Source organism: Malaclemys terrapin, chromosome 9 (genome assembly GCF_027887155.1).
Source record: "Malaclemys terrapin pileata isolate rMalTer1 chromosome 9, rMalTer1.hap1, whole genome shotgun sequence".
NCBI classification, from domain to species: domain Eukaryota; kingdom Metazoa; phylum Chordata; order Testudines; family Emydidae; genus Malaclemys; species Malaclemys terrapin.
Window position 1 is genome coordinate 43,909,805 of NC_071513.1, and position 13,151 is coordinate 43,922,955.

At 47.6% G+C, this 13,151-nt stretch overlaps 1 protein-coding gene across 4 annotated transcripts in view; it reads left to right on the plus strand.

Annotated features, from left to right (window-relative positions):
* ZDHHC9 (zinc finger DHHC-type palmitoyltransferase 9) overlaps positions 1-13,151 on the plus strand; it is a 47,310-nt gene that overhangs the window by 26,115 nt on the left and 8,044 nt on the right. For all 4 annotated transcript variants that reach the window (XM_054039682.1, XM_054039683.1, XM_054039684.1 and 1 more), the window contains 2 exons: positions 9,256-9,416; positions 10,033-10,191. In XM_054039682.1, the coding sequence (XP_053895657.1) occupies positions 9,256-9,416; positions 10,033-10,191 (320 nt within the window). The remainder of the gene's footprint in view (positions 1-9,255; positions 9,417-10,032; positions 10,192-13,151) is intronic.

Below are 13,151 nucleotides of genomic sequence, written 5' to 3' on the forward strand. Positions count from 1 at the left end.
CTCCCTCCGTCAAATCAACGGCCTGCTAAACCCAGGGTTTTCAGTTTAATCTTTGGGGGGGACCAGTCTGTGACAGTTGTTTGTGTCTCTCCCTGATGCACAGCCACCGTTCTTTATTTTAATTCCCTGTGCCTGTACGCCATGTCGTCACTCGGCCCCCCTCCCTCCTTCCCCTAGGCCGTCAGATACTACGTTTGCGCCACAGCTCGAGCCGAGAAGCGGTTCGCGCCTTTTCTTTGAATTCTGGGTTGAGATCCCAATGCCCGGATGATACAAAACAGTGTCGCGGGCGGTTCTGGGTACATGTCGTCAGGCCCCTCCCTCCCCCGTCACAGCAACGGCAGACAATAGATTCGCGCCTTTTTACCTGGGTTACCTGGGTTACCTGTGCAGACAACATGGAGCCCGCTCAGCACAGCTGAGCTCACCGTCACCATATGTCCTCTGGGTGCCGGCAGACGTGGGACTGCATTGCTACACAGCAGCAGCTGCTAACTGCCTTTTGGCGGTAGACGGTGTAGCATGAGTGATAGCCGTGGGGCTGGCAGCCGTAGGGCTGCATTGCACCAGCCCCTTCCAGGCGATGGTATATTATGACTGGTACCCGTCGTCGTCGTACTGGAGTGGCTGTCAATCATGGCCACCTGGGCAGACATGCTACTGTCTCGATGATGACGGTTACCAGTCATAATATACTATTTTCTGCCAATTGCCCAATATTGTCTGCTAAGCACCCAGAAGAGGCCGAGGGCGATGCTGGGTGCTGGCGGACGTGGGGCTGGCAGACGTGGGGCTGCATTGCTACACAGCAGCAGCCCCTTGCCTTTTGGCAGATGATGGCATATTATGATTGGTACCCATCGTCATCGTACTGGTATGGCTGTCACTCATGCTGCAGCGTCGGCTGCCACCTTAAGATGTAAAAAATAGATTTGTTCTGTGTTCATTTGCTTCCCCTTCCTCCGTGAAATCAACGGCCTGCTAAGCCCAGGGTTTCCAGTTTAATCTTTGGGGGGACCATTCTGTGTGACAGTTGTTTGTGTTTCTCCCTGTTCCTGTACCTGTACGCCATGTCGTCACTCGGCCCTCCCTCCCTCCCTCCCTCCCGCCCTCCTTCTCCTGGTCCATCAGATACTACTTTCGCGCCTTTTTTCTGACCAGGCGCCATAGCTAGCACTGGGATCATGGAGCCCGCTCAGATCACTGCGGCAATTATGAGCACTATGAACACCACGCGCATTGTCCTGGAGTATATGCAGAGCCAGAACATGCCAAGGCGAAACCCGGACCAGGCGAGGAGGCGATTGCAGCGCGGCGACGAGAGTGATGAGGAAATTGACATGGACATAGACCTCTCACAAGGCACAGGCCCCAGCAATGTGGAAATCATGGTGTCACTGGGGCAGGTTGATACCGTGGAACGCCGATTCTGGGCCCGGGAAACAAGCACAGACTGGTGGGATCGCATCGTGCTGCAGGTATGGGACGATTCCCAGTGGCTGTGAAACTTTCGCATGCGTAAGGCCACTTTCATGGAACTTTGTGACTTGCTTTCCCCTGCCCTGAAGCGCCAGAATACCAAGATGAGAGCAGCCCTCACAGTTGAGAAGCGAGTGGCGATAGCCCTGTGGAAGCTTGCAACGCCAGACAGCTACCGGTCAGTCGGGAATCAATTTGGAGTGGGCAAATCTACGGTGGGGGCTGCTGTGATCCAATTTGCCAGGGCAATGAAAGACCTGGTGATAGCAAGGGTAGTGACTCTGGGCAACGTGCAGTCAATAGTGGATGGTTTTGCTGAAATGGGATTCCCAAACTGTGGCGGGGCCATAGACGGAACCCATATCCCTATCTTGTCACCGGAGCACCAAGCCACCGACTACGTAAACCGCAAGGGGTACTTTTCAATGCTGCTGCAAGCCCTGGTGGGTCACAAGGGACGTTTCACCAACATCAACGTGGGATGGCCGGGAAAGGTACATGATGCTCGCGTCTTCAGGAACTCTGCTCTGTTTCGAAAGCTGGAGGAAGGGACTTTCTTCCCGGACCAGAAAGTGACCATTGGGGATGTTGAAATGCCTATCGTGATCCTTGGGGACCCAGCCTACCCCTTAATGCCATGGCTCATGAAGCCGTACACAGGCAGCCTGGACAGGAGTCAGGACCTGTTCAACTACAGGCTGAGCAAGTGCCGAATGGTGGTGGAATGTGCATTTGGACGTTTAAAAGCGCGCTGGCGCAGCTTACTGACTCACTCAGACCTCAGCGAAAAGAATATCCCTATTGTTGTTGCTGCTTGCTGTGCGCTCCACAATATCTGTGAGAGTAAGGGGGAGACCTTTATGGCGGGGTGGGAGGTTGAGGCAACTCGCCTGGCCGCTGATTACGCGCAGCCAGACACCAGGGCGGTTAGAGGAGCACAGCAGGGCGCGGTGCGCATCAGAGAAGCTTTGAAAACGAGTTTTGTGACTGGCCAGGCTACTGTGTGAAACTTCTGTTTGTTTCTCCTTGATGAACCCTGCAACCCCCCCCCCCCCCCGACCCGGTTCACTCTACTTCCCTGTAAACCAACCACCCCACCCCACCCTCCCCTCCCCCTTGCAGAGGCAATAAAGTCATTGTTTTTTCACATTCATGCATTCTTTATTAGTTCCTTACAGAGGTAGGGGGATAATTGCCAAGGTAGCCTGGGATGGGTGGGGGAGGAGGGATGGAAAAGGACACACTGCATTTTAAAACTTTAACTCTTATTGAAGGCCAGCCTTCTGATGCTTTGGCGATCATCTGGGGTGGAGTGACTGGGTGGACAGAGGCCCCCCCACCGTGTTGTTGGGCGTCTGGGTGAGGAGGCTATGGAACTTGGGGAGGAGGGCTGTTGGTTACACAGGGGCTGTAGCGGCGGTCTCTGCTCCTGCTGCCTTTCCTGCAACTCAACCATACGCTCGAGCATATCACTTTGATGCTCCAGCAGACGGAGCATTGCCTCTTGCCGTCTGTCTGCAAGCTGACGCCACCTATCGTCTTCAGCCCGCCACTTGCTCTGTTCTTCCCGCGATTCAGCCCGCCACCTCTCCTCTCGTTCATATTGGGCTTTTCTCATCTCCGTCATTGACTGCCTCCACGCATTCTGCTGTGCTCTATCAGCCTGGGCGGACATCTGCAGCTCCGTGAACATCTCGTCCCTCGTCTTACGTTTTCTCTTTCTAATGTTCACGAGCCTCTGCGAAGGAGAAACATTTGCAGCTGGTGGAGGAGAAGGGAGAGGTGGTTAAAAAAGACACATTTTAGGGAACAATGGGTACACTCTTTCATTACAAGGTCGCATATTTCGGCTTGCAGGCAGCCATCGTAGGCCACAGTGTTTTGGCTTTTTTAACCTTCTTAACATGCGGGAAAAGTTGCAAACAGCAGCGCATTTCCCATATCAAGGATGAATTGGGTTGTCCATTTAAAATGGGGTTTCAATGTAAAAGGAGGGGGCTGCGGTTTCCCGGTTAACATGCGGCACAAACACAAGTAAACCACCCCCCCCACACACACACACACGATTCTCTGGGATGATCACTTCACCCCTCCCCCCCACCGCGTGGTTAACAGCGGGGAACATTTCTGGTCAGAAGAGCAGGAACGGGCGCCTCTGAATGTCCCCCTTAATAAAATCACCCCATTTCAACCAGGAGAGCTTTCTGGAGATGTCCCTGGAGGATTTCCGCTCCATCCCCATACACGTTAACAGACTTGCTTGCTTTTTTTTTGTAATGTTTACAAATATTTACAAAGTTACACTCACCAGAGGTCTCCTGTGTGCCCTGAGGGTCTTGGGTGAGTTCGGGGGTTACTGGTTCCAGGTCCAGGGTCACAAACATATCCTGGCTGTTGGGGAAACCGGTTTCTCCGCTTCCTTGCTGCTGTGAGCTACCTACAGTACCTCCATCGTCATCTTCCTCGTTCCCCGAACCGTCTTCCCTGTGTGTTTCTCCAGTGAGAGAGTCATAGCACACGGTTGGGGTAGTGGTGGCTGCACCCCCTAGGATCGCATGCAGCTCCGCGTAGTAGCGGCAAGTTTGCGGCTCTGCCCCGGACCTTCCGTTTGCTTCTCTGGCTTTGTGGTAGGCTTGCCTTAGCTCCTTAATTTTCACGCGGCACTGCTGTGTGTCCCTGTTATGGCCTCGGTCCTTCATGGCCTTGGAGATCTTTTCTAATACTTTTCCATTTCTTTTACTGCTACGGAGTTCAGCTATCACTGCTTCATCTCCCCATATGGCGAGCAGATCTCGTACCTCCCGTTCGGTCCATGCTGGAGCTCTTTTGCGATCCTGGGAGGACTCCATGACGGTTACCTGTGCTGATGAGCTCTGCGTGGTCACCTGTGCTCTCCACGCTGGGCAAACAGGAAATGAAATTCAAACCTTCGCGGGTCTTTTCCTGTCTACCTGGTCAGTGCATCTGAGTTGAGAGCGCTGTCCAGAGCGGTCACAATGAAGCACTGTGGGATAGCTCCCGGAGGCCAATAACATCGAATTCCGTCCACACTACCCCAATTCCGACCCGCAAAGGCCGGTTTTATCGCTAATCCCCTCGTCGGAGGTGGTGTAAAGAAACCGGTTTAAAGGGCCCTTTAATTCGAAAGAAAGGGCCTCGTTGTGTGGACGTGTCCAGGCTTAATTCGGTTTAACGCTGCTAAAGTCGACCTAAACCCGTAGTGTAGACCAGGCCTCAGTAATTGTCCTTCTCTCTGGAGTGCTGATTTGCTTCAGTGAGTGAATCTTCTCAGTTTCTAGTTTGTTGGTTGTTAGCAGTCTCTTTCTTATTTTTATTAGAACTTTTGTACCCATGTTCAATGGATAAGTGGCTGAAAAAGGAAAGTGTAAAGACGCTGGAATCAGCTAGTGTTTCCTCAAGTCCACACTGTGGAAAATCTAAGTCTAATGATCATGATGGTCCTGGAAAGTCACTTACAAAGAAAAGAAAATATGACGATGATTATATAAAATATGGCTTTACATGCATTGGTGATCAAGAACATCCAAAACCACTGTGTGTGATTTGTGGTGATGTTCTAGCAAACAGCAGCCTCAAACCTTCTCTACTTCGGCACCATTTAGAAACTAGGCATCCTGCACAACTCGACAAGCCTGTTGAGTTTTTCAAGCAAAAATTAGCTGAGAAGAAAAGTGACATTATCAGTTTTATATCCAAAGCAAGTACTGATATTGAAAATGCACTTAAAGCGTCATACCGTGTGAGCTACCAAGTAGCAAAAGCATCAGAAGCCCATACCATAGCAGAGAGCTTGACTGGTCCATGTATAAAAGATGTAGTTCATTGCATGCTCGGAGAAAAGGCTGCAAAAAAGATTGACATGGTACCTTTGTCCAATAATACGTTGTCACGAAGAATTAATAACATGTCAAATAATGTAGAGACCACAATTGTACATAGAGTGAAAAATAGTCCATATTATGCTATACAGTTGGATGAATCAACTGATATAGCTAATCTAGCTATTTTGCTACTATTTGTACGTTATGTGAATGAAAATATGGGTGAAGAAGACCTGTTGTTTTGCCGACCATTGGAAAAACCAAAAAGAAGATATCTTCAATATGACTAATGCATATTTTCAAGAAAAGGAAATAGATTGGTCTCGTTGCCTAGGCATTTGCACTGATGGAGCCACATCAATGACGGGGAAGTATTCTGGATTTGTAGCTCAAACAAAAAAGGTTGCATCAAAAGTCTCTTGGACTCATTGCAGCATTCATAAACAAGCCCTTGCAACAAAACGCATGCCAGAGGGACTGAAGGAAGTGCTGGACAATGTAGTGAAAATGGTGAATTTCATAAAATCATGGCCAACAAATTCCAGACTATTTCACGTACTTTGTGAAAAAATGGGTAGTATACACGTCTGTTTGTTGACCCATACTGAAGTTAGATGGCTCTCAAGGGGTAAAATCCTTGTGTGCTTGTTTGAGGTTAGAACGGAAATCCTAGTTTTTTTTTCAACAGCCACCCTTTCCACCTTGCCAGCTGTATGGAAAATAATTTCTGGCTCCAGAGCCTAGCTTATTTAGCAGATATTTTCTCAAGAATTAATGACCTAAATTTATCTCTTCAAGGCCTCAATATAACAGTTTTCAATGTGCAAGAGCAAGCTGAATCCCTGATAAAGAAGTTGCAGTTCTGGGGAAGTTGTTTGGAAAACAATGAAAACAATCAAACTGAGTGATTCAGTAATCTTCATGACTTCCTGGTAGAACATAAACTTCAGTTGGATCAGTGCACTAAAACCAATGTAATTGCACACCTAAAAGGACTTTGCACAACTTTCAGGGAATACTTTCCAGCTATGTCAGGTGATAATGACTGAATTCGCAACCCTTTTGATGATACCACTTTCTCAGCACAGATATTAAACACCGAGGAAAAAGAGAAATTGATTGAGTTCTCCTGTGATTATGAACTGAAAAGGAGTTTCAGAAATCTATCATTGATCAACTTTTGGCTGAGTTTAAGAAACGAGTACCCCTTTCTGGCAGAAAAAGCTGCTGCAGTTTTGTTACCATTTTCAACAACATACTTATGCGAGAAAGCATTTTCCTCGTATGCACATCTGAAAACCAAATACAGAAACAGACTTGATGCTGAACCAGACCTTAGACTTTATCTTTCTCCAGTGGTTCCAGACTTCCAAGAGCTATGCAGAGCAAAGCAAGCGAATCCATCACACTGAGGAAATTTAAACTTAAATCCCTGGAAATATTCATTTTTAGGAGGGGGTTCACGAGATGTCACAATTTAGTGAAAGGGGTTCGCGGGCTGTTAAAATTTGGGAACCACGGCTTTATAGGAACAGAACAGACTCCTGAAACTCTTACCAGTCCACAAAAGTGGTCCATAGTCATGCAAATAGTCCTATTGTCTTTAATGGGATTGATCAAATGATTAAGGGGTTACAGGATTAGGTTCCAAGTTTGTAAATGGTTCTGGACGAAACTGACAATGCCTGAGCTGTCAGATCAGAAGGAGCGTCATTCGAATAAAGGTGGGCAGATGTGTGATAAGTCTTAGCTCTGTTGCTAAGATGAGGAATGTGTTTTCAGCAAAGTTCTTTGCAGATTCCTGAGGCAGCTGGTTTAAGGCCATCAGTGTCCGGCATTATAATCTTCACTTATAGTTCTCTCACCCACAAAGCTGGAAAATGACGCATTTGTTTTCTTTGTTTTGCTGCTCCAGTTCGTTAACAAAATGCATGTTAGACTAGTTTGGCTGCAAAGAAGAATTCTTTGTACACTGGGGACAACGCCTGATTCCTGTCAGGCTGCAGAACTGAGCTGACATCAGAATTCAAACATCCTCTGGTCAGTGCAGGCAGAGGCATTTCTCTAATGATCTGGACTTGATGTGATGCAGTATGGATGTCATGGATAATTCAGACCAATGGGGAGAAACAGAATCAAAAACACTGTTTAAACACCTTCCATCTCCCACCCCCCACACCCCTGTCCTCTTGAGGATTCTTGACCAATTTAACAGCACAATACATATGCTAACAAACTTAAACAAACCCTTTGTTTAAGTTGGTTAGCATATGTATTGTGCTGGTAAAGCCATATAAAGAATGAATGCCCTCCCTAGCCATGTTCTGCTCCAGTACCCTGTACGTGCTAAAAATTTCTTGCCCGTACTGCGTACTGGAGCATACCACCCTACTTGCACTCCTGCTTAGGAGGCTAAAAAGAGCCAACCCTCCATGAGACTTACGCCATTTTGATGCTTTGGGTGCACACTAGTCTCTTTCTTGGCACCCCTAGAGATGGCAATAGGAACTGGGGGCATCATAGTACCTTATCCCACTCTAACCAGAAACAAATGTTATTTCCGCTGTACCCAACGCAATGACAAACCAGACTCCTATTCACACAGTCCAGCTGGATCTTCAGTGTGGCCTGTGCAGGAGCATTGATATAGGAAGCACTTGCAGCCAGCTACTGGATATGACCCTGGATGCAGTGAACAGCTTCTCCTTGGTTTCCAGCTGCATAATTCTAAATAAAGAGGCTAACGTGTATGTGCGCCCAGGGGTGGGAGTGGTGGGTGTCCTACAATTAGGCCATGTCAACATTGAGAGAATTTGCAGCAGAGTAACTGCATCATGACTGAGCAGCTACACTTGCCTAAATCCTGCTTTGTTCCAGTATAGCCTGTCTACGTGGGGAGCTTGCACTGATGTAACTAAACTGATGGCATGACTCTGGTGCCAATTTTCATGTAGACAAAGCCTTAGTTTCCTGCACCTTAGGCAGACATTGCCCACTCCAAAACCCAGTAGCAGGTGGTGGCATCCCAACAAGGGGGAGAGTTAAGGCGTTACTCCACATACTTCACAACCTTAACTGTGCCACTCCTGGTTTTCGTAAGCTTGTGGCTTGTGTGTTTGACAAGAAATTACAATCTTGGGGGTGGGGGCAGGGGTGTATGTAAGGGATGTGAACAGAGTCTTTCCTGCTTTTCTCTTGTTTGAGTGTGGAGCCTGATGTCTCAAAAGGGTACAGGGGGAGCAGAAGGCCCTGTTGTGCAGCAACAGCCCTAATGAATTCCTTTGTAAGTGACTCCCCCGATAACGAGTGCAGGGCTTGGGAATATTATTGGAGTTACTTTTCAAGCTTTGGAGTAAACTCTGGGTGGTAAGCAGGAGAGTTCAGTGAAGCCAGTCGCCTCCAACCTTGCTCATTCTGTCCTGAAACTTTTGGGCCCCACTGTTCCTCCCACCTCTTAAAGGAACAGGGCTCTAGGAAGGGTCCTCTTTAATATATTTCTATTGTTTTAGTCATATTCTTTCTGGACAGCCAGTGCCTTCTGAGTGCATTGCACTCCTTCACAGGAGAAATTCCCAGGTTGATTGGTAAGGAGCTGGCTGGTCACAGGGTTCTGGTTGTCCTTGGTTCCAGCTGAGAGAAGAGATGGGAGATGGAAGTATTTACTGCATTAAAACTAAGAATACGTTATCACACTTCCCTGTTTATACCTTCCATGGTAACACTTGTTGTAGCTGCCCCAAAAGTGTTATGCCCTGGTGACTGGGATGGGATATGGACACCGAGCAGTCTCTCCAGATGTGATCCTCACAGCGATCCACTGGAGAACTACTACATGGCTGCGTCTGGGCTCTGAGACCTTCCCAGGCTTTGAAGAGAGAGTTTTGTCCAGGCTGTTGTTTGGTTTGATTCAGCACCTCCTTCTCTCCCTCTGTAGGTGTCGCTACCTGGCAGTTCAGCTGTCTCCAGCCATCCCTGTCTTTGCAGTAGTTCTTTTCCTGTTCGCGATGGCTATGCTTCTGCGGACAAGTTTCAGTGATCCTGGTGTGATCCCCAGAGCCCTGCCTGATGAGGCAGCCTTCATTGAAATGGAGATTGGTGAGTGTCAACAGAATCTATGCCAGAGTACCTTCCCTGAGCCCTTTGTGAAGGAGTGTGAGTGCGCTAGAGCCTGGGTTGGTGTGGGAAGTTTACTGGGGGGCATATCTTCCCTACTGACTCTGTGAGAGGAGTGAGTGTGCCTGGAGAGTGGCTGTGGTGCTCTACATGTCTCTCAGCCCTGGAAGCCCCCCGCTTTTCCCCCCCCCCCCATTCCCGAAGTACCTATCCATCAGCTCACATGCGTTCTCTCTCCTGCTGTGCTGGGTTTGCCCAGGGAATTCCCCTCTCCCTCCCCAACATCCCACTCACTCCCATGATAGGGAATGGGAGCAGGGAGATCAAATCTGGGTCGTTCTCTCTCTTCCTGGAAGGTGATGTCAGGCGCAGGTACATCCTAGCAATGGTTTGCCACTGTTCCTTCACTCAGCAGAGTCCTTGGCATCTCTTCACCTGGCCCCAAGTTCTTAGAGCTGTGAACAGAGCCGCTGCCGATGGCTCTGGGCATTGCAGGCTCTCCTGGTCTTGGTGTTAATGAGATGGAACAAGCAGTTAGTGTTGAAATGCAGTGGACTTGGATTAACAATTCTGGTGTCTGATTGGCTTTTGCTTTCAGAGGCCACCAATGGAACTGTGCCTCAGGGTCAGCGTCCGCCCCCGCGTATCAAAAACTTCCAGATCAACAACCAGATAGTGAAGCTGAAGTACTGTTATACGTGCAAGATATTCCGCCCCCCCCGTGCCTCGCACTGCAGCATCTGCGACAATTGTGTGGGTGAGTTAAGAGAGCACAGTGCCCTTGCCATGGGGGAGACCTCAATCCAGCACTCAGGCCTCGCATGTTAGCATCTGGGACATAGGAACTACCAGATGGGATCAGATCGAGGGTATATTTAGCCCTGTAAATCCTGTCTCCACTAGTGGCCAATCCCAGCTGCTTTGAAGGAAAACCATTCAATAGCAGATGGGGGATAATCTGCTCCCTATGAAGGTCTCATTCTAATCCCAAATAGTCAGAGATTGGTTTAAAATCTGAAGCTGGAGGCTTTATCTACCTTCCAATACATTTTTTTTTTTTTTTAGCATTAACTATTCTAACTCTGGATATTCTTGTTATCCATGTAATTGCTCAGTCCCTCTTTGAGTCTTGCTAAATTCTTGGCCAACAACTTTGTGGCAATGAGTTCCACAGTTTGTGTGGCATAAAGTATTTCCTTCTATCAGTTTTGAATTTGAGATTGGATGTGAAGCCCAGTGACGGAGGCTAGGACTGGGAGCTATTTTGTGTGTGTATGTCGTGGTGGGGTGGGGAGGGAAGGGGAACAGATCAGATGAGGAGCAGGAAGGGGAAATGGGACTGGTGGCTGGGCAAGGAAACTGGGACTCGGCTGAGAAGCCTGAGGAGTGGAGAATGGGACCAGAACGAGGTGCCAGGGATGGGGAAGAGACAGGACTGTGACAGAGACAGGTTGCGGGGGACAGGGAAGAAGGTGGCAAGCTTGTGGGGAGTGGGCAGAAGACTCCATGCCCACTAGAGTGCGCTCTGCTCCTGTGTCTGTAGTAGAACCCAACATTCCTGAGTCTCACCATTCTGCTGCTGTCAGAAAATATCTGTGAAACTCACTGGCAAAGTGCTTGTTTGTTTTCTTCCCCATCTAGTGATGGGCCAAATACAGAATAACAACCTACTATTGCTATCGATTACTCCATTAGCTCAAGCAGCAGAGTTCTGGGGGGGTGGAACTAAAGGTTCCAACCCTGCTGAAAACCCATGTAGGTATCAATATGATGGAACTTATTTTCAGATTGCTTTTTAAAAAACCTAGGAAATTATATATACAACTTCTGTTAAAAGAACATTAAGGTTGCAAAGTCAAGCAGTTGAAAGATAGGAAATGCCACAATTAAGGTCAGCTGTGTGCATGCATTATGGTAGTTTTTAATACTATTTTGGGTGCAGGATCCCTGCCTCATTCAGTGCACAGGATGGATGGTACTCGCTTAATGGGCAGCTATTCAGTAGTTTTTCTCATTGCTCAGTGAATGTCCCCTGTCTTTTTTACTGCATGCTTTCAAACTCTGCTTTGGAGACAGAATTACTAATTTTTGTGGGGGCTTTTCTGTAGCACTCATCACTACAATATCGGAGTGTTTCACAACCACTGGTTTGACTTCCCCACACCCCATGAAATGAAGGGGTGGGATTATCCTAATTTTACAGATGAGGCTGAGGCACAGAAAGATTAAGGTCAAAGGTGTCCACTAATTTTGGGTACCCAATTTGAGGCCTCTAGGGCCTGATTTTTTCCAAGTATTTAGCACTACGCTTTGTATTGTTACCCCCTTTTGACCGGAGTGGCTAGTCAAACTTTGGGGCCCTGTGGGTTTTTCCTACTAGGAGGGAAAATCTTGTTTATTTACAAAGATTCATAGACTTGAAGGCTGAAAGGGACCATCATGCTCATATAGTCTGACCTTGTGCACATCTCAGGCCACAGAACCTCACCCACCCACTCCTGTAATAGACCCGGAACCTCTGTCTGAGTTACTGAAGTCCTCAAACCTTTATTTAAAGACTTCAAGTTACAGAGAATCCACCGTTTACACTAGTTTAAAGCTGCAAGTGACCCCTGAGTCATGCGGCAAAGGAAGATGAAAAGCCCCCATGGGGAATTCCTTCCTGACCCTAAATATGGAAATCAGTTAGACCCTGAGCATGTGGGCAAGACTCACCAGCCAGACACCTGGGAAAGAATTCTCTGCAGTAACTCAGCCCACCCCATCTAGCATCCATCACCAGCCATTGGAGATATTTGCTCCTGGCAGTCGCAGATGGGCTACATGCCATTGTAAGTAGTCTAGTCCTACCATCCCCTCCATAAACTTATCATGCTCAGTCCTGAAGCCAGTTAGGGTTTTTTTGCTCCCCTTGGAAGGCTGTTGCAGAACTTCACTCCTCTGATGGTTAGAAACCTTCGTCTAATTTCAAGCCTAAACTTGTTGATGGCCAGTTTATATCCATTTGTTCTTGTGTCCACATTGGCACTTAATGCCTCTCTCTCCATGGTATATATTCCTCTGATGTATTTGTAGAGAGCAATCATATCTCCCCTCAGCCTTCTTTTGGTTAGGGTAAACAAGCCAAGCTCTTTGAGTCTCCTCTTGTAAGGTAGGTTCTCCATTTCTCGGATCATCTTGGTAGCCCTTTTCTGAACTTGTTCCAGTTTGAATTCATCTTAATCATGCAAAAAGAAGAACAGGAGTACTTGTGGCACCTTAGAGACTAACAAATTTATTAGAGCATAAGCTTTCGTGGACTACAGCCCACTTCTTCCACGAAAGCTTATGCTCTAATACATTTGTTAGTCTCTAAGGTGCCACAAGTACTCCTGTTCTTCTTTTTGCGGATACAGACTAACACGGCTGTTACTCTGAAACTTATCTTAATCATGGGAGACCAAAATTGCAAACAGTATTCCAGATGAGGTCTCACCAGTGCCTTGTATAACGGTACTAACACATCCCTGTCCTCTAATGGAAGTACCTCACCTGATGCATCATAGGACTGCATTAGCCTTTTCAATGGCCACATCACACTGGCAACTCATAGTCATTCTGTGATCAACCAATATACCATGTCTTTTTCCTCCTCCTCTGTCACTTCCAACTGATAAGTCCCCAGTTTGTAACAAAAATTCTTGTTCTTAATCCCTAAGTGCATGACCTTTTACTATT